General features: G+C 46.5%; 2 protein-coding genes across 4 annotated transcripts in view; one reads left to right on the top strand and one right to left on the bottom strand.

The window, feature by feature from the left end:
* Positions 1 to 21,333, bottom strand: part of LOC108164714 (zwei Ig domain protein zig-8) — a 169,871-nt gene that overhangs the window by 14,748 nt on the left and 133,790 nt on the right. For all 3 annotated transcript variants that reach the window (XM_017300592.2, XM_017300593.2, XM_033387911.1), the window contains 2 exons: positions 16,541 to 16,710; positions 1,323 to 1,533 (listed from right to left, as the gene is read on the bottom strand). In XM_017300592.2, coding sequence (XP_017156081.1) covers positions 1,323 to 1,533; positions 16,541 to 16,710 — 381 coding nt within the window. The remainder of the gene's footprint in view (positions 1 to 1,322; positions 1,534 to 16,540; positions 16,711 to 21,333) is intronic.
* Positions 4,551 to 5,063, top strand: LOC117186744. The gene is made up of 2 exons (XM_033387944.1): positions 4,551 to 4,683; positions 4,763 to 5,063. Exons 1-2 carry the CDS (start codon positions 4,557 to 4,559, stop codon positions 4,972 to 4,974), a joined length of 339 nt encoding a protein of 112 aa, XP_033243835.1. The 5' UTR covers positions 4,551 to 4,556; the 3' UTR covers positions 4,975 to 5,063.

Genomic DNA, 21,333 nt, shown 5'->3' with positions numbered 1-21,333 from the left:
CACACCTAGCCCTCTTTCTATATCTTTATCCTTGCGGTCCTCCTCCCAGCCCCAGCGAAAGGCAAAAGTGTTGAAAGTGGAATTATGTGTGTGTGTTTGTGTTGACATTATAATAATGGTTTTGGTTTATGTTTATAGTCTGCCGAATCCACACACACACAGCCCAGTCGTACATGTGTTCCCCTTGGTCCCTCGTGCGCCTCCCTGCAAGTCCTCGCACCTCCAATTCCCCTCATTCCTAGCCCCCACATTTCTGTCTGGGGGCTGCTCTCCGTGTCCTAGGGCTCTCTCTTTCAGGCGTGTCTCCTCTCTGCTTTGATTACTATTCAAATATTGTGACAGTGTGAAAAATAAACAAATTTGCATTATTTATTCTCTCACATTTGTTTGTGTTTTCTCGTTGGAGGCTAGTGCGAGGGAAAGTGGATGGTTTTCTTCCCAGAAAAACCCCCCCAAAAAAAAACAGAAATTAATAAAACAAATTATGCTTCTTTGGGGGGGCGAAAATGAAAGAGATTTCCAAATGAGGAGCAGAAGACAGGAATTTCCACTGCAGATACTAGATACTTTTGTATCCCTTTGTTCTGGCCATCAAAACTTCAGCTCTCTGGCATCCATAACTATCCGTAAGATACTCCCAAGCAGCACAGCTGATGCTCTCTGTGGTGGTGTCATTAGTTTTGTGGCTTGGCTTCTTTTTTTTGTGTGTGTGTATCCTTCTTGGGGGAAATGCCTGGAGTCTCTCCTGCATAGGTTGTGATTTATGGGCCGAGGCAGGGGGGCGGCGCTACCTCCGTTGCGCATCGGTGTGTCGGGTGGGCCAAGGAGTCGGCCATAAAGTGCAAATGGTGCCCAGGGGAATCATCAAAAGCAGCAAAAAGCTGCCATAAAACGGCGACACGAAACATGTGCGACGACACACAGGGCGAAAAAGAAGAGTCCGGGGTAGCCCGGAGAGCCCGGAAATAGATACCCCATCAAGTGGTCAACATTTGGTGTTGCCAACGAAGCTTCGAATGGACACCAGTGTGGATGCTGCTGCTGCTGCCAGATTGGATATCAGTGTAAACATCAAAGTAGTTGGCAAATCACACACACGTAGCACCCGTTGGAAGGCCAACCGAAGGAGGGCCAAAGGAGAGAGAGAGGGAGAGGGAGAGACAGTGTTGGGTGTTTTGGGGCCACTCTTGAGATCACACTGCGCGAAATCATGGACCCCCAAGCTAGTTGTGGCTTTCAGTAATTCAATAATCAAGGAAGTGCCTACGAGTTACAGATACAGATACAGATACAGATACAAAAAATATATTTCGATTACTTACCCACAATATTCAGATAGACAGCATGTCCGATGGGCGGCGTTGTCGAGATCTGGCACTCGTAGATGCCCGAGTCCTTGCGCTGGGCATAGCGTATGCGCAGGGACCAGTCCTCGGCGTGCGGCGAGTGCTGGGCCTCGAATCGCTGATCCGATGTGTACGTATAGCGGCCGACAGTCAGCAGATGGATGTCCCGATGTCGCACCCAAGAGACCTGCAAACAGAGGGTAAGAGCGCACTTAGTGACTGTGGCGGAGGGTCGTCGGGGGGTCGTCCTGCTGACTTTTGGAAGCGGCAGCCTTTTAATTGCGCGCTTAGGCCGTGTGTCCGTCTCTTAATTGCTGCACAGACAGGACAAACAATTTAAATGCCAAATTGAAATCGAATGTGGGCCCAAAGGCGCCACTTTATCCTCCTTTGTGCCCACATTGAGGACGTGCAAAGACCCTTGTCCCTGGTCCATGGTCCCTGCTCCTCCCCGCCATTCTGTTCTGCTCTTTGAGCTTTACGGCCTGGGGTCCCCGTGGTCCGAGGAGTTCGTGGCGCCCCAAAGGCCTGGCTAGAAGTCCAAAAAAGATGCCCAAAAAATCGCTGGATTTTGTCGGTTACATGGTGGATTTTTCCGCAACAAAGGTTACCTTTTTTTTGGTAACCAAAGCCCTCCAAGAGTGGGCCATCGATTCGACCCCAAAAAGCCTCAGCCTCGATGTCGATTGTCAAATTTCTGGGATAATTGGTGGCTGGAGGTCCTGTAATTATCACGCAGCGGAAACTTGATATGCTCGGCGATTTTTTGGGGGGGGGGGCAATTAGATAATTACGACAACATTATTAGCAAATTAATTTTGATTTTATGCGGCCGAGTGCCAAAAACCCAGAGAGAGAGAGACAGCATACATGTGTACATAAATGGATATATATATATATGTATGTATATCCATGTATATAGCAGATATTCCAATTGCAAATTGCGCATTTTTGCAGTGCTTCCTGCTGCTGTTTGTCTCTGGCATTCGGCCAAATCATTTGGCAAAGGAAATCCCCCCCGGGATCTATGTGTGTGCCAGTTGCAGAAGGCTGTGCCAGAGACACAAAATAATTCGGGGGATCCGCAGCTAATGAACATTGGATTGCAGCTATGGGTTAGTCCTCAAACAAAAAATTAACTTCAGCTTTCGAGGGTGCCCCCAATTGCTGTGATGTGCCATGTGGTTGTTCTTCGAAATATTCCGGATATTTACCTTTGTATTTCGAGCGTGGCCATTTGCCCGGAGCCCTGCTGAATGGCTAAATGCCAGTCAACGGGTGGAACGTGGAATGGAACACCCAGCTAGTTCGCGGCAGAAATGAAAATCGCATTACAGGAGCAAAAAACACAAAAAGCGAGAGAGATGGGGCATGGGGCATGGGGCATGGTGCCACCGATAAAGTCGCCGCTTGGCCGTCTGGCAAAAGGGACTCGTCCTCGTCCTGCCGATAAGGGAACAGTGGGCGGCCCCAAAGTCGCGGTGACAAGTGCATAAAACGAGGCATCATCGAGGCCATAGTCCAAGGACAAGAGGCATTCGATAAGGCCCCCTCCATGGTGGTGGGAAATTCCCTTTAACTATAGGAAATCCCACGGTTTCGAGTCTGTTTTTGCCGTCTCTTGTTTTTCTTTGCTCTGGCGACAGTTTTTTTTTCCGGGGAGGGAGGTGGGGGGCATGTGGCATGTGGCATGGGGCCTGGCTTATGTTATGGAGAGAGGTGTGCGGTTCCTGCAGCTTAAAGTTTGCGCTGCGTGAAACTTTTTAGTTGCTTGATATTCCACGGACGGCCCGGGTGGCACGATGCTCGTGTGGCAGCCAGGCAGGGAGGCAGGGGCAAATTATGTGATGTCCTTGCTGTTGAATATGTATGGGATGTCTCTCCCTCTCTCCCCCTCCCTCTCCCCCTCCCTCTCCCCCTCTCTCTCTGTCTCGCTTTATAATTTTCCTTTTACTTTCCTTTCGAGTGTTTAGACAAGAACCGAGATGTTTGTGCGCCCCCAAGAAGTTGTTTGCTCAGTTTATTGTTGCCATTGTTACCATGCCACATGCCACATGCCACTGCCACACTGCTTCAGCTGCACGTGAGTGGTTGCTGATTGGGGAGCTGCCATTCGACTGGTCTTCCCCGCCGAGAATCGCATCGCATGAAGTGCCAATCAGTGTCCTATGACCGCCCCTTGGAGGATTTGGCTTGGAGTTCGAGCAAACACCTTTATGGCTGACAAGCGCGAATTTTCTTTGAGAGAGAGAGAGAGAGAGACTTGCACAAGTCCCAAGTGAGGGAAAGGGAAAGCAAAAGAGCAGCTTCAAGGATGCTCGAAGAGCACCAATGATGGTCTATCGATGTCCCACCGTAAAAGGACTTGGTTTTCGGTCCCACAAATCCAGCCACAAAAAACACGGTCTTTACGTAAGAAACCTGCAAAGGCCTTTTCCTTTATTTGTTTTATTTTTTGAATTTTTTCGACTATTGAACTTTTCTCTTATTCCATAAAATGTACCCCATATATAGTTGTCTTTTTATCAAATAATCTCTTTAATTTATATCCTGTTTTTGTGCCTACCCCCCCCCCCCCCCCCACCCAACCGTTTGGCTTCCACTAATGACATTTTCGGGGGCTTTGGAGCCAAGAAATTCTCGAAATAAACAGCACTGCAAAATGCATATAATAATAATCACATTAAATTAGAAAATTCTGCACTCATAATTTTTGCTCATTTCTGGCGCTGCCGCCCACTTCCGGGCACGCCCCTCTTTTGGCATGGAAAATGGGGAGCCAGCGAGTGGATGCCAAAAAAGCCAGCGGGGCCAAAGGATGTTTGGATTTTCGAGCGCGAGTGGGACAACGGCATTGGAATATCGAAATATAATTGCAGAGTGAAACAGAGAGAGGGAGGGAGAGGGGGGGAAGGGGGAGCGGGGTAGAGACTTGTCTCCCCAATTTGTGTGCAACGGAAATCATCTTTTGGAGCATCGTAAATTGCATTGCATTTGAAATTTTGCGAATAAGAAGTTCAAAATGAAATCAAAATGCAATCAAATTTATGCACAACAATATTTTGGGAGCCCAAACCCCACCCCCCCTACAACCACCACAAAACTGCAATAAAGCAGAGTTTTCGTTTGGATTTTCATTGATTTCCAAACGGATTTGAATGGCTTGAAAACAGAGCATCAAGCACTCGGGGAGAAAGCCTTCTGTCGAGGATGACATTCCCCCCCAACGATACCCAAAAAAAAAAATCATTGCTCATTACAGCCGAGAGCTCTATAGAAGCAACAACGTATAGAACGGAAAATACAAAACCATATAGAGTACATTTTGTGAAAAAAGGTAAAAAAAAGATGCATGGCACTTTTGGATTACTAATCAAAATTCCGTATTCATTTCTTGTGTATGGACTCTGTCGCAGTTCCGAGTACATTGAGATCTTTCAAGATGATGCCGCCGCCGTGGAACAATCCCCCACCCGTGCCCGTTTCCGATTCGGACTCTGAACAGGACTTTGACTTGGAGTACGAGGTGTGGGTGAAGAAGTTGCTGGAGGAGGAGGAGCGGGAGGAAGTGCAAGAGGACGGGGAGGACGAGTCTCATCTGCACAAGAACTACCTCAAGGATATTTAAAGGCGGCACGATACAACAAAAACAAACCACAAACCGCCTTGTGATTCGTAGATGAAAATTCCATGAAATCGAATAAATGATCGTGCCCCTTAAACGGTATTTCTTTCGCCCTGCGATGGGTGTCGTCAATCTGTGGGGTGTCTCCTCCCTGTGGCGCCTCATCTAGGCCACGATGAAAGGAGGAGGCCAAAAAGGGCACCCTCAGCCCCTCCTAAGAGGAAGCTGGACTCTCATTTAAGCTCAAAAGTCAACCAATTGTTAGTTTTAATGGGAATTTATTGGGTAAATATTTGACAAAAGACGAGCAGAGGACTTGTGCCTTGTGTCGAACATTTGTCGTCGTCCGTTCGCTTGATTTAAGATTAAAAGTTTTGCTGTCCATCCCCCCGCCCACTCTCCACCCCTCATTGGCTTTGTTTTTCTTTTTTTCTTTTTGGTTTTTGGAAAAGTTTCCACTGTATGCGATATTTTAAGGGGGCGTCTGCTGGTTCTTATGATTTATGCCCCAAAGGACAGAATATCATCCGACATCAGCATGACAAAGCTTTTGTTGTGCATCTTTTAATTTGGTCAATAAATGTCCTTCCTTCCTGGGGGGGGGGGGAGGAGGAGCAGAAACTTTGCGGAAGGACTTTGATTAGCCCAAAAGGATGTGGGACACAGGGCACAGGGCCGTTAGGGCCAATTTGCTTGAACACGTTCACTCATTAGTTGCCCCCCTCTCAGCCCCCCTTTTAGCCCCTCTTCCAACCCCCTTTCAACTCATGGCGGCCTGAAAGATTGGCCTTGTCAAACAATGTCCTCGGGGCGACATTACACCACTGCTTGGCGCCGAGTCCTTCGACTGAAAATGGAGTCCTGCAACGGGGAATTATCTCTGGCATTAAGTTCTGCTAATAAGCCTTAATCAAAGAGCTGCCGCTTCTCTCTGTGGGATTTTAAACCCCACATCTGGCTTAACTCTTTTCATGGGGCGATGGATTTCGGAGCAAGGCAGGACTTCAAGCATTGATTGATTGCCATTCGATTGGCAATTTCCAGTCTCAACTATTAATTACTGAATTTTACAATATTGCCCAAATATTTAATTCCTATTTGTATGTTTTGGTTATATTTTGATGGGTTTTTCAATGGCATTTGACGTTTGTTTTCCCATTCGGAAGTAGAGCCCTGCACGAGTACACACTAATTCGTATTAACAGTTAGGAGCCACACTGTGGACAGTATCAAAACATGATTCATGTATCCTTTTCACAATATCTTTCAATTCATTTTCTTTCCTTCATTTGCTGACTCATTGACTCAAGGCATAATTGTCGAGTGACTCCTGTCAAATCGTATGACTCGCACTCACACTGTTACGAAAAACGTTGTGACAGAGAGAGAGAGAGAGTGTATGCGGTGTCTCTCTCGCTCAATTTGTTGTGCATTGTTTTGCTCACTGCAGTGTGGAATGTGTGAGTCAAACGAATCGAAAGAAAAGAAAAGAAAAGAAAACGTCAAAAAGCTAACGAGAAGGACATTTTCATTTAATTTTCTTTCGGTGCTTGTACTGTTTGCTAATTACTGAAAATGGAAAATTCGATTGTTAGTAGAAAAATGTATGCGTGTGTTTCTATTCGAATATTATATGCACATTTAATTCGCAGTCCTTGTCACCATCTGGCTTCGAATTACCAGCCAAAACACGTGGCAAAAGCAAGGTGTGGCAAGTTTTTGGTCCTGTCGTTGGAGAGGACAAACATTGTGGCATGTCGAAATTGTTTTACGATTTTCAAGTTTACTGGTGCCACGTCCAATTTGGTCCGGCATATGTAAGTGCTATAAGGTTACCAAATCTGAAGAAAACGGTAACGTTTATGAACCTGTCGTAGATGCCGAAACGAAATTATCGGTGACAAAGGTCGTTCAAAATTGCCGACCCTTTTAATATTATCAGCGATTCAGGACTTAAGGACGTTATAACCGTGGCCCTTGATATTGGAAGTCGTTTTGGACCAAACATAAAACACGAAAACATGAAAAACCGAATCGGAAGTACTTGGATAATATTTGTTTAATAACTAAAGTATTCTATGAATCAGAGGGTCTATTCTTTAAGCACTAGTCGTTAAATATTCTCATTCTCTTAGTGATTATCTGTAAATATTTGGAAAATGGTAGAAGGCTGAATTTATGAGTTTTATATAGCCTCTGGAAATATTTTTGGTGCTATTTTTCTTTACATTTCTATAAATTTATCATTTCTGAAAACACCATAATCGTCGGAAAACAGTTCTATAAACGATTCTCAAACGAATTTTAGCCGTTTCTTAACCATTTCTCAATCTTTCCCTTACCGTTCCTTCCTCCACCGTTTCTTAACCGATCCTTTCTCTACCGTTTCTAAAACATTTATGGAACGTTTCGCAACCGTTCCTTAACCGTTTCTCAGCCGTTTCTCGACCGTTTCTCGACCGTTTCTTAACCGTTCCATATGCGTTTATCAACCGTTTCTCAATCTTTCCCTTACCGTTCCTTTCTCTACCGTTTCTGGACCGTTTCTCAACCGTTTCTGGACCGTTTCCTCACAGTTTCTCAACCGTTTCTTAATCGTTCCTTAACCGTTCTTTCTCAACCTTTTCTCAAACGCTTCTCGACCGTTTCTCAACCGTTCCTTATCCGTTTCTCAGCCGTTTCTCAACCATTTCTCTACCGTTTCTCGACCATTCCTTACCCATTTCTAAACCGCTTCCCAACCGTTTTTAAAACGTTCCTTAACCGTTTCTCAATCTTTTCTTAACCATTCCTTTCTCTACCGTTTCTTAAACATTCCTCGAACGTTTTTCTACCATTCCTTACCCGTTTCTTAGCCGTTTCTCGACCGTTTCTCAACCGTTTCTCAACCATTTCTCAACCGTTTCTTAACCGTTTCTCTACCATTTCTCTACCGTTTCTCGACCGTTCCGTAACCGTTTCCCAATCGTTTCTCGACCGTTCCTTAACCGCTCCCTAACTGCTTCAAATAACCACTTAACTTGTACAAAACGTTCAAGAGCCATTACAGAGCGCGACAAAAGCAGTTTCCCCTCTCTCTCTCACTCTCACTCTCCCTCGCTCGCCCTCCCTCTTTCTATCGAAATTATCTGCTCAAATAACTTGCGAGGGGGTGGGGGGGGCGGAGGGAGTGGCATCCACTTGTTTCCCTAAACAAAGGCCACGCCTTTCACTGCGCCCACTCCCGCGTGCCCCGCATGCCCCACGTGCCCCGCAGGCATTTTCTTCAGCCTGTTGTTCAATTATTTTACAATCAACTTTCGGGATAAAGAAAGCAAAAAAACATCAATAGGTATCGTCCCTGTGCCCCCTTGCCCCTCCCTTTGGGACTTTTGAGAATCCCATTGTTGCCTACCCCCCTCCCCTCCTGCGCTGCAACCAGTGGATGGGGTGGGGGGGTTTCTTTTTGTCTGCACAACGATGCTGATTATATCGAGAGGAGGCACAGGTCCTGTCTCCTGGCTGGGTGGGAGCGGAGGTCCTCTCTCCAGGTGGTTGGGTGGTGCGTCGCCCGTCCCTTCAGCTGGGGGCGGGCTCTCGCTTTGGCATTTGTTCCACTTATTCCACTTGAACGCTTCGTTAAGAGCAAACTTTCGCCTCTAATGTTTTTGCCGAGACTCTCCGCAGGACTCGTCGCTGGCTGCCAGGAGGTACAGTGCACTGCTTAACATGGCGCCATCTCCCATCCACCCATCCACCCACCTCGCACCGCCTCCTGTGGGGATTGGGTGCCGGCTCCTGTCTATGTCCTGTCCACTGGTATGTTGTTCTTGAAAACTTGTGCCCTGGCAATTGTCGGTTGTCGTCGACAAGGACACAGACACAGACACGGACACGGACACGTTCCACGTGAAGCCTATCAAGTGTAAGCACAGGACGCACAGGACGAGGTCCTGGCACTCTATCGGAATGACAACGAGCCGGAGACCACTCTGCGACCTTGCCTCATGTCGTGGGTGTTTAGGTGGGTAGGGGACTGGGGCGGGGGGGAGGGCGTACGTGTTTCGCTTAAGTCAAAGTCCTGACTCTCCCCCCTCCTTATATTAGCCAAGATCTCAGTGGGTAGTGGATTTTCCAGGACAAAAGTTTACACAAACAAAAAGAAGAGTGAAAGAGAGAGAGAGAGAGAGAGAAAGAAAGCAAATGTCTTTGGGCGACAAACGGAAATCACCTGCAAGGAGTCGCCAGTCGCCAGTCGCCACCTGATCCCAGCTCCTCCCCACCCCTCCCCACCCCTCCCCACTGCCCTGCTTGCCCCACTCTCCCTCTCTCTGTGGCAAATGCAACAAATACCCCCAACGCTGTGCTCAACTTTTATGACAGTTTTCATTTGCCCCTCCCCCTGCCCACCCACTCTCTTTCATTGTTGTTCTTGGGGCGTGGGGGGGGGGGGGGGGGGGTTGTGGCTTGTTTTTTGGACGGTTTTTAGTTTCCAGGCAGGCAGCAATTTATGTTTATACAATTTTTGTTCGTTGTGTAAATGCTTTATGACAACATTGAGGCCTTTGAGGCCGCAGGAGGAGCTCCTGAAGCTCTACTTTCCGTCTCTCTTCCTCTTTCTCTGTGATGTACAACTGTCGCTGACAGAATTGTCGTGTAATTTATGATTTATGACAGTTGTTGACCCCACACCCCCCCCCCTCTATGCCTCCATGCCTCCATGCCTCCACGTGTCGCTAGCATTTGCCGACATTTCACTCTCTTCCTTTGGCTTCCTTCAAGGGAGGATCTATGGGCTAGGCCTGTGGCCTGTCTTTTGTGGCGAGTGCCCACTGTACTGCGAGGTCTTTAAGTTGATTATAGCCTCCGGTGCCTGGGAATTTTGTTTTTGTTTGCCTTTCGGCTCGTTGCCTCTGCCCCTCTGCCCCGCTGCCGCTCTGGCGATGTCACTAATGAAGCAGAAGGAAGGAAAACTCCTCAAGTGTAAGTAAATTAGAAAAGGGTTTTCCTCTAAGCCACAAAAACTAGTCACATGGTTGCCTTGATTGTAGGCGTTGGGGGGACCTGCTGGTCCCTTGTTTGTTTGGGAAAAATCTTCCTTTTTTTTCCTGTACATTTTTGGCAGCGAGTATGCTAATCAAAAAACAAAGAAAATACACTCTTTCGCTCTGTCTCTGGGGGCAAATGTCCAATAAATATGCAAAGAGCCAGGGGGCAGGAGGCAGAAGGCTAGTCCTGCCATATCCCGTATAATATTTGTATTTTGTATTTTGTATTTGCTTTAAATCACTCGTATGCGGCAGCGTTTTTGCATTTTGAATTATTTATTTCCTTTGCAGATGGCAAAATTGTCTGTCGAGGAGCCCCTGTGAGCGATTGGAAGTCGCATGAATTTTTCATAAAAGAAAAGAGTTAACCCCCCACCCCCCCTTTTGCCACAAACAAATGTGGAATTAGCATAAGAAGGCCATCAAATGGAGGTCCTACTGCTGTAATTTATGGCCTCCGAACGCTAATGACACTCGCAGGACACGCCAGGACACGCTCCATCGACAGATTTTCACAAGTCCAAGATCCTAACGCAGGTCCTGCAGGTGGTTCTTATCGGTGGTCGCCTCCTTCTTCCATTGCCGCTGGCGTTGAAAATTTTTAAGCGAAATTGAATGAAATTGCCGGCCCCCCAAAACAGGGGGAGGAGGGTGGTTGGCAAAAATGAAATAATAATAAGCAGGGCATCCTTTTTGGGCCTCCCATCCACGTGTCCTTTGCTCTCTCTGGTAGCACAGCACGTAACGCAATTTCGCTGTTTTTGTGGGACACCCACGGCCAGTGTTGTCACCGTTGTGGCATGTGGCATGGGGCATGTGGCGTTTAGTGGGGGGGTATGATGGTTTTTTGGTGCCACTTGGAGTTCCAGAGATTTTAGGGTGACTTCCATTTTGTATTCCATATTTTTATTGGTTTACAGGGTAACCCCTAGTGCCATACAGCCTTTTCTTTCTCTGATTTTAATATATATATTTTTTTTTTTTTGTTTAAGGAAATTGTGTTGGTCCCTCGCTCCCTTTGACCTGGCACATTAGCGGCACAGGCAGGGTCGGGCCGGGCAGGGTTGTCTCAGCGCAAGCGGTAGGGTTGCCAGGCGGCATGGGGGGGGGGGGGGGGGTTTGGCAATCACCGAGAGCACGTAAATCAAAAAGCATTGACGAAGATAAACGATGAAGCAGAACCGTACAGAGGGTGTGTGTGTGTGTGGGGTGGCAACTCTGCTGCATATGTCACCTGGCAACACTGACACGCACACACACACACACACAGGCTTCCTTTCTGTAATTGCCACAGACCGAGAGAGAGAGAGAGAGAGAGAGAGAGAGAGAGCAATTTATTTTCCAATATTATTATCATTCTTATTATTATTTGTGATTCTTGTTGCAGGACACAAGTGGGGGACCGAGGGGGTCCAGGGGGGGGGGGGGGGGGGCCCAAGGGGTAAGCACATTTGAGATCATTAGCCCGAGTTTCCCTTTGCCTTTTGTCGATGACTGTACTTGAAGGACGGACGGGCGAGCGGAGCGGCACGGCAGATAATGTTTACGTTTTTCTGTGTAAATTCCTGCGTCCCGTATCTGAGGGATGTGTTGCCCTGCCACCTAAGTCATCGTTCGACACACAACAGCAGCAACAAAATTGACAGCTGACACAAAAGGCAGACAATTGTGGAGTCCCCCCTCCCCCCAACACACCCCTCCTTTGGGGCCTGCCTTCAGCTTCAGTTTCATTCTCGTTTTGTGTCAACGCCGCCGCCTGCGAGTCCTGTGAAGCGCATAGCGAAAAATATTAAACATTTTCTTTGATTGATTTGCTTTTTTTCAGACAGCAGGAGTCAGGCCATGCCCCAACGCCCCCCCACACACACACAGGCACACATTTTTTTTTTGCATATTTTTTTTCTTTTTTCTAATATTTATTTTTTGATTTCTGATTGCCAAGGAGATATTTTTCGGGCTGGGGGGAAGGATATATATCGGAAATGGTTTGGGCGTGGCACTTGCCGCATGCGGGGCGTGGCAATTGATTTGTACAATATAAAGTGGTGCCACTCGCTCACCCGCTGCTTTTCCTTTTCCTTTTTTTTTTTTGGGGCGAAAGTGGGGCTTTAATGAGTGGCAGACGACACTCTTCTTGGGTGGCAGGCAGCGGTAAGGCGTGGCCGAATATCACAACGGATTTAATTTAATTTTCACCAAGAAACTGACTTTTTGCAGAGGCAAAACCGCTCTGCCAAAGAGAGAGAGGGAAAACACACAAAAGGCGACGAAATGAAAAGCGCCACAAAACGAAAGAAAAACTCGAATGGGAAAAACGCAACGAATTTCATCGAAATCGCCGTTACACACACCTGAAGGGGGGGAGGGAGGGGGTGTGGTGGGGGGTGTGGTTTGGTCCATTGACAAAACAAAAGGCCAAAAGATTGAACGGCAGACAGCAGGACTTGAAAAAAAAGCGAGTGAAATGGACGAGATGGCCCCATAACAGAAACGAGTGCCAGCGTAACGGAGCAAAAAAAAAAGCAACGAGAAGCGAGTACGAAGACAGACAAGGGGCATACCCTGCGAATGAAATGGACGAGAGGGCCCCAGAAACGAGTGAAAACAACGAGAAGCGAGTACGAAGACAGACAAGGGACATACCCTGGCCGGCAATGGGCGAGTAGGACAATAATCATCCTTATTTATGAGTCTTGAATGTTTCAATCTCTAGAGGGTCCCTCCTCCCTCCACAAATAACTGAAACCCCTTTCTCTGGTTTCAAGTCCAGGGTATAACGCGGAAAAGACTGCCTCACACGCTAAATTGCATTTTCAATTGCTGCTGGGGAGAGCAGGAGAGAGATTGGGATTGCAGGTCCGTGCACCTGGCTGGGGCCTTCTGGCTCTCTGACAATTTACTTGTAAAACCAACCGCAACAATTTCAATTCCAACAGCGGCAGCAGCAGCCGGAGGAGGAGGAGGAGGAGGAGGAGGAGGTGACCTCTCGCTTCCCCCCCGAGCGGCCTTCTGTGTGGCTCTGCGGTCATTGCCTCTGGCCTCTGGACATTCGAGAATTCAATTCGTAAATGCAAATCGATGTGCACTTTCTCTGCTCTCACAATTACACACTAATGAACTGACATGCATATGTGTGTACCATCTGCCCATCCATACATCCATACATCCATCCTTCCATTCATTCATCCTTTGATCCTTTCATTCGTCTTGCTTCATTCGCATTCTGTGGCCTTGGACTTGCGGTCATTGTCGCCAGCCGAGAACACCACAAATGACATGTCCCGTTGTGAGAATCTAAGCGATGACACTAGCCAATGTCCTGGCTCTGTCCAACCATCTCCATTTCAATAGCTGTGGAGGCTGCCACTTTTCTGAGGCTCCTGCAACTGTGACTCTTGAAAGAGGCGCATGAATAAGTGCACGCACATTTCTTTGGTGCACGATTTTTTCAGCGTGGTATCGTAACCGATAACAAAAAAAAACGATAAGAACCAAAAACATATCGAAATTTGAATTATATTTTTGTAAAAGAAAAAACGATGTTTAATCGATAATATAACTTAATTTTCAAAAGCTAATCGATAACTTATCGATAAAATAATTCAATTATCGACAAAAATCGATAACTTATCGAAGCTGTAATCTGTTTACGACACAAAATAAATAGCATATTGAAACTCCTAGCTAGTATTTGTTGAAAAAATGATAACTTATCGAAATTATTACCTTTTTCATGAAATAATCGATAACGAATCGACACAATAATTAATTGATTGATAATATCGATGAAAATCGATAGCTTTCGAAGCTGTAGCTCGTTTTCGTTTCAAAGTCAATAGCATATCGAACATCCATGCTAGTATTTATTTAAAAATCGATAACTTATCGAATATATAATTTATTTTCATGAACTAATCTATATCTTATCGACACAATAATTAATTGATTGACAAAAATCGATAAAACCGATGAAAATCGACAACTTTTCAAAGCTGTGGCTAGTTTTCGATTATGACTTATCGGAACTATGATTAAATTTTCATTTACTAATCGATCACCTACCGAAACAATAACTAATTTATGGACTAAAATCGATCAAATAAGAGATCTGTAATTGATTTTTTATGACAATCGATAACTTATCGAATCGTTGATTCGTTTTCGATGCAAAATCCATAGCATTTCAAACCTCCCAGCTAGTATTTGTTTAAAAATCGATAGCTTATCGAAAGTTTTACCTATTTTCATGAAATAATCGATAACTTATCGACACAATAATTAATTGAGTGACAAAAATCGATCATATCGATGAAAAAACGATAACTTATCGAAGCTGTAGCTAGTTTTCGATTTAAAATCGTTAGCATGTCGAAACTCCCAGCTATTATTCGATTATAATTTGATCCGATGACTTATCGGAACTATGATTATATTTTCATTCACTATTCGATCACCTACCGAAACAATAACTAATGTATGGACTAAAATCGATCAAATAAGAGATCTGTAATTGATTTATGATGAAAATCGATATCTTATCGAAGCTTTGATTCGTTTTCGATGCAAAATCCATAGCATGTCGAAACTCCCAGCTATAATTTGATTAAAAACCGATGATTTATCGGAGCTATTATTAAATTTGCATTTACTAATCGATTATTTACCGAAACGATCGTTAATTTATTGACTAAAATCGATAAAATCGATGAAAATCTATGAAAATCGATAAATTATCGATATAGCAGCACCCAGCTATTACTTGATCAAACCTCGTTTGGGTGCTTCTTATTAAAGAGAAGAATTACCAAGTGTTGTAAAATGAGTAAATTGCATGGAAAATGACTGGCTGCCTGCACTCCGAAAATCCTCTCGTTGGCACTCATGTACCCCCCCCTCCCCATGTACGGCCGTTATTCATGGAACATGGAACTTGCAACATCTCTGAGTAATTAGACATCTGCAGGAGGAGGGGCCGGAGAGGGGCAGACAGGCGAGAGACAGGCAAGCTCTGGGACTCTTGGGAGCCGTGATTAATTATCCGAACTTTTAGCAGCAGCTCATCAGCAGGCAGCATCGATGACCGGCTAAGGGACATCGAGGAGGACATCGGGCAGGACACCACATCCCCCCTCCCCCACTTATCACGTAACCAAAACTCCTGTCCATCGAGCAGGTAATATATGGCCCAAAGACATGATGCTCCCAAAAGACGTGATGTCGGATAAAATGCTGGATTCTTGCTTTGATTTTTGGTAGGGGATAGATAGCCTCTTCGATAAAGTGGCTCCAAAAGTTCCAGTGGCACGTTCATGACTCTGCCACTGAGGATATTTATCTATTTATTGATCAAAATGGAAGACAATTATCTGCGAAATTCAAAAGGCAGGACATTTTTTTGGGCAGAAGAACCTCCCCAGAGAATGCAGCCTTGATGTCCCCCCTCCCCCCCTGGGTTTTGGGGATGCATGCAACAAAGTTCGGGCAGGGGGCGGGGCCGCCTTCATGGCACATTTAATTGGCGTTTGTTGGCGTGAGACTCGGTAATTAGACGGACGCGCGTCCATAACTTGACAGCGCCAGGACCCCCTTCTTCGGGGGAGGGGAGCGGTGGGGGTGGGGTCAACGGAAACTCGAGCTTCGACTCATTCATTCATTCATTCATTCATGCACTTTGTCAAACTGAAATTAAAACGGGAAGCGAGAGGCCGAAACTTTTTTTGGAATTTGGGTGGAGGCATGGGGCATGGGGCATGGGGCATGGGGCATGTTGCCTAGGGCTAAGGCTAGGACAACAGGACGAAGGCAGGACGGCACTCACCTAATAAGCCAGCAAAGCGTAAAAATTTTGAAAGTTTTATGGCCGCGCGCGCGACACTTGAGAAAAACTTGGTCTAAAAAAGTGAAGCGGGGACGGTAGGGGGCGGGGGGGGGGGCCGTCACTCATACGGAGATGGATGGTGGGGCGAGGGGGGGTTGGCCCCGCCTTTGTGTTTTCTTATTGTTTTCCCCGAGAGAGGGGGAGAGCGTTGAAAGTTCAGAGTTTAATTTGCTAATTGTTTAACAGCTGCAACAACAACTGCAACAGCAACTGCATCTCCAGCTGCATTTTCATAATGAAAAGCGGGCAGTGGCAGTGGCAGTGCCAGACGGGGAGGGGTGGAAGGGGGGGGGAGGCCAGTGTGGCAGGCGGAGCTTACAACTTTTCAGTCGAACTCCCGGAGGGGCAAAGCTAAAATCCAAACCAAAAACGACAGAGCGACAGCTGCCGTCAGCACTAGAGATGGGGCTGCTGCTGCTGCATGCTGCATGCCGCATGTTGCAGCTGCCACTGCACGCGGAGCACTCACCGCCCTGTCAAGCGTAACGCCTTTTGACAAGTTTCCCTGCCTGCACTGCGAAAACTTTTACTTTTACTTTTATTTTCGGCCAAAGTACTTAAAAATTATTATACACAAAACTTGAGAGCGGACACACAGCCACTCCCACTCCCTGCCACTCCCACTCCCTGCAGGACTCTATGAGCGAGTGTGGCCCGTACTTACCGTTCGATTGCCCAAGTTCTTGACACGGCAGGTCATCTTAACGGTCTTGCCCACGAGTCCTGTGATATTGCTGATCGCGCTGGGGTCAAAGGTGGGTCCGCCGGTGCCTGGCGTGGGCAAATCCTGCAAGAAGTCTGTAAAGAAGCGCTTCGAAGCGCTGTCCGTGGAGCCTGCAAGGAAAAAACTAGGCTTTAAAAGTGGTTCTATGCGGCTCAAAGATGATTGATTTTTGTACGATTTTTGAAAAGATTTTAGGGATTAATAAATGATATTTTTATGCTGCTTCATATACCTTCTTTGAGATCGATTTAGTGGCTTTGAATATCTTCCGAGAGTAGCCAATGAATCTCACAGATTTACAGACCCGATTCTTATAAGCACGATACCAAGGACTCTGGGTCTCAGTTTGGGCTAGGAATCGGGTAAGAATGCCACTTTTGCCACAGATTTACAGAAAATTGAAACCCGATTCAAAGCTTTTATAACCCCTCTTAGCCAATGCGGCCACCCTATCTTATATTAATAATCCAGGAATAATCCTCCTCTAGGAAAATACCAAAGACACGGCCACGAAAAAATTCTGTAGACCGACGCTCGATCAATCCAAATGGCGCATCAGGGAAATAATCTCGTGTGCGGAGCAGTAAAACATCTAAAAGTATTTCCATTTCACTCTCACACAAGCAGTGTGGGTGGGAGTTCTCTTTTGAGCTACTCCGACGTCGCTGCCCGCTGCCCGAGGCCCGCTGCACGCTGCCTACTCGGCTTCGGCTGGTCAGCTCGCACCGAACCACACGAAGCCGCGCAGTCAGCAGAGCTGCTGGCAGAGGCGAAGCAATTGGAGTGACGAGGGCAAAGCGCGGCCGTCGCACAAAAATTGAGTGGAATTCTTTTCATGACACTCTTCCAAACCATAAACATAATGTACATATGTATGTAAATGTGTTTTAATGCATAGGAAATCATAGTCTCTCCTTTTCTTTTAATTCAAATTAATAATCAATTCATAAGTCCATTTACGACCTACTTTTTAGTTTATGAAATTATCGAAAAGGTTCCTTTAAAACCGATTATGTGCCGGATCGATGCGTAATGACGTTTCACTGAAATTTTTGATGGGAAAATTGCTGCCCCACTTGCTACACCTCTCAATTGGTGGCAGCTGTACGCGCGCGTGTGTGTGGCAGGAAAATGAGTTGAAAATTGTTCTATTGTTCCCATTTTGTTCCGCCTTTGTTTTTGTGTGTGGCTTCTCGGGGGCATGTTCATGGGGTCTCAAGTAATAATTTTAAAATTAGTACAGACCGATGGGGCAGAATACATACATAGGTTGTGTGCGGGAGGGGGGGAGTGACTATGGAAAAATGCACTTAACAAATGCCTGGTGGATGGAGAGTGGCTTTCGGATGTACATATGTAGAATGCGGGTAGGGGGGTGGTGGGTGGGGGGGGAGCCGCCGCCATTTGTTGACAGCGTCATGTGGCGTTAATTGCCACTTTACAACGAGTGGCAATTTGGAGCCGATCGACCCACACCCACACACACAGTCTCTGCCACATGAAAGGAGCCTCCGTTCCCTCAATAAATATGTGGCACAGCTGTTGCTCCCACACCCACACACCCACACGCCCACACAACCACTGCAATGCCCCGACCATGTGCGCTTGTGTGTGGCATGCAGCGTAGAGAAAAGAAAAACACAAAAGGGAGAAGAAGAACAAACAAGAGCGAAAGGCGAAAATTACTTAATGAAAATTGCCCCGAAAGGCAATTAATTAAATGATAAACGCCCCCCATATTATATGCCCCAGATTGCTGCTTGTTTTTCTGTAAGCTGTTTATGCAACATTCGGGGGCGGCGGCGGCAGGACTTTCAAGATAAAATGACTGGCCAAAGGACGCTGTAAGACGCCTGCCTGGGGCTGGCAGATAAAATGCTGCCACTTTTGGGTGGAAACAAAACCAGAACCAGAGCCTTTCACCACCCAACCAAATAAATCTATACAAACACTTTTCTGGTCATTGCATGAGAATTTACTCTCCCACTCCACCATGCACATGAGCAAGCGCAAGATACCCCGTGAACTGTGACAGCAGAGACAGTATTGTCTTTGCTCATTCCATATTTATATCAGCGATATGAGAGAGGCACAAGTTGAGCATACCCACAGTGTCACTAGGTACTCTCATTTCTTTGATCGCTCAAGTTTTTGCACTCCCTCATTCTCTACCGCGCCCAGGCAAAACCACAACGCGAGCATCGAGAGAGGAATAGCAACAAATAGACATACAATATTTATCAGCCGACAGATCAGCAGCCGCAGGCAGAAGCCAACGATACAAACTTCACTTCGGTTCGTCTCTTCGGCTTTCGGTCCGAGAGGCAAAAACAATTTCGCTTGCACTCTCTTGCATGCGCTTTTGCTTAGAACAACAGCAAACTTCGTTCTTCTCTCTCTTATTAAGCATAGCGTCATAGCGCTCTCAGCAGCGGACCACCTTGTATGGAGAGAACGAGAGGCGACGAGTGAGCAATGTTTTTGTTGGCACTCCCCCACTCCCACAGTTAGTGCAAAGAGAACGAGAGGCGACGAATGAGCAATGCTTTTGTTGGGACTCTCCCACTCCCACCGTTAGCGCAAAGCGACTGAGTGAAAACGATCGATTACATTGCAATACTTTGGCTATATTTCCCACACTTTGAATTTAATTACAAACTTCAATCTAAAATGCATGTCTCTCTTCGGCTAGTGTCGCGTGTAGTGTACGTTTAAACAATACAAATTATAGTATTTTCTTTGAGTTGTTCTTAATGTTACATTCCCCCTTTAAATGTGCTTGTGTATGTGCTGCTGCTGCTGCTGCTGTGGCTGCAGCTAAGACATGTTGTGCGATGCCTGCTCTAAGCGCTCTATGATTAAACGACCTATCTCGGTGTCGCGCTCAACAACCTCCAAGTTCTTTTCCATCTGCTTCGAAGTCGCTTTCAATTTCTCGAGCTCGCGCCTATTGTGGTACAGCATGACCCACAGCTGACGACACTCGTCCTGGAACTGATCCTTTTCGTCCACGCAATGGTCGTCTGGCTCGCTCTGGTTCTCCGACTCTGAGAGGCTCGACTCGTCGTCTGACTTCACCAGGCCGCAAACGTCACAAATACTTGGTCGCTCGTCCATTTTATCAGCACAGTAAAGAAATATCGGCTACTCCTATTTCCCTAATTTTCCTATATTTTCTAATACAGACGTTTTTCACACAGACGTTTACCAAATGGCACTGAACTTTCGGCTTGCTTTCTCTATTTCTGTCTCGAAAAGTGTGGAAATATGGGAAATTTAAAGGCTTTTTGGTGACCGAAAGGAAAAGCAAAGGAAAAAAAAAGTGTCAACGAAACGAGGTTTCAGCTGTCAAACCCACATGTCCCAGAGAGAGAGAGCGAGAGAGAGAGAGAGAGCGAGAGAGGAATGAAAAACAAACAGAGAAACGGGCAAAAGGCGAAAAGAAATGAAAATGTCCGCGCCGAAAATGGAGGACGACATTTTGCAAAAGTGTTAAGTGCCGCCATTTGAGGGCTGCCCCTTTCCGTTTGTGCCACCTGGCACCGTTGTTGCATATGTTGTTGTGTACCGCCCCCACCACACCCTGGAGGACACTCTTCTGCGTCTCTGCCCCACGATTACAATGACGATTATGCTTATGAGAAAGTGGGGGATTATGGAGGCGCGGAAAGCCAATTAAAGGCATAAGCCGTGTGGCAGTCCTTTCGGTGGGGGGGGGGGAGGGGTGGTGCACTCTCCTCTGATCCCTGAGCGGTTGCCCTTCGACTGCTTGTCGTCGGTTGATTTATGGCCGCCATTCACATGCACGCGTCTCCCTGCGACACACCCCGCCGCACCCCTCCCACCCAGGAGCACTCAGCACCATCCCCCCTGTACCCTTAGGACCCGTACTCCGCCATGTTTTCGCTTTTGGGTTTACAACTTTCGCCAGGAACGAATTATGCTATGCAAACACACACACACACACACAAGGACACTGTTATGAGCCACACATATGACACGCCCCCCTCCGCTCCCCCGCTGGCTATTTGCTCAGCATTTTATGCACTCGATGCGGCGTCTCCTGTCTCCTGTCTCCAGTCTCCATCTCCCTTCACTTTTCAGAGACCTGCCTGCTCTCCATCGTAATTGAAGTTCATAATTTTTTTATTAAACACACATATCGCCGAGTACCCGACATGTCCTTTGTCTTGTGTGCATTTTTATGCTGGGTTTTTTTTTTATATGCCACCCACATCCCTGTGCTTTCCCGCAGCGTGCGTGATAATGTTTTTCGGAGCATGCCACACACACACACACATTCCAGGAGGCAGCCAGAGCAGAGCCATCGTTAAGTTGTCAATTGCCAGGATAACAGGATAGCAGGCGGCATTGAGCAGGAGACGACCCCACTTTTACGGAGAAGAACTTGATTTAGAAGCCTGTTTTCTTGCGAAGAATGAGTCCTTAAAGTCCTTAAAGTCCTTAAAACGTTGAATATGACAACCAATTTTTCAGCTTGAAGGGAAATGAGCAATCATCAAAAATCTCATAAGAGGAGAGACGATCTTTTTGGGGCATCTATGTATATAGTGGAGTTCTTTCTCTTTGGAGAAAGGAGAAGTCTGAGAGCCTCAATTCAACGAGAAAATGGTCGCTGGGAGAAAGCCCTGGAGAGGTTTCCGGCAGTAGAATCAAAGGTTTTAAGGACAGGTTCTGGTCTTTGAATATGGGTTATTTCTTGAAAGTTTTCA

Source organism: Drosophila miranda, chromosome XL (assembly GCF_003369915.1).
Source record: "Drosophila miranda strain MSH22 chromosome XL, D.miranda_PacBio2.1, whole genome shotgun sequence".
Classification (NCBI taxonomy): domain Eukaryota; kingdom Metazoa; phylum Arthropoda; class Insecta; order Diptera; family Drosophilidae; genus Drosophila; species Drosophila miranda.
The sequence above is the reverse complement of the archived record's forward strand: the minus strand, read 5'-3'. Positions and strand labels throughout refer to the sequence as shown.

Coding starts and splice junctions, on each gene's coding strand:
- LOC117186744 (XM_033387944.1), top strand. CDS start 4,557: ATGACATTCCCCCCCAACGATACCCAAAAAAAAAAATCATTGCTCATT. Junction 4,684..4,762: donor AGTACATTTTGTGAAAAAAG/GTAAAAAAAAGA, acceptor ACTCTGTCGCAG/TTCCGAGTACATTGAGATCT.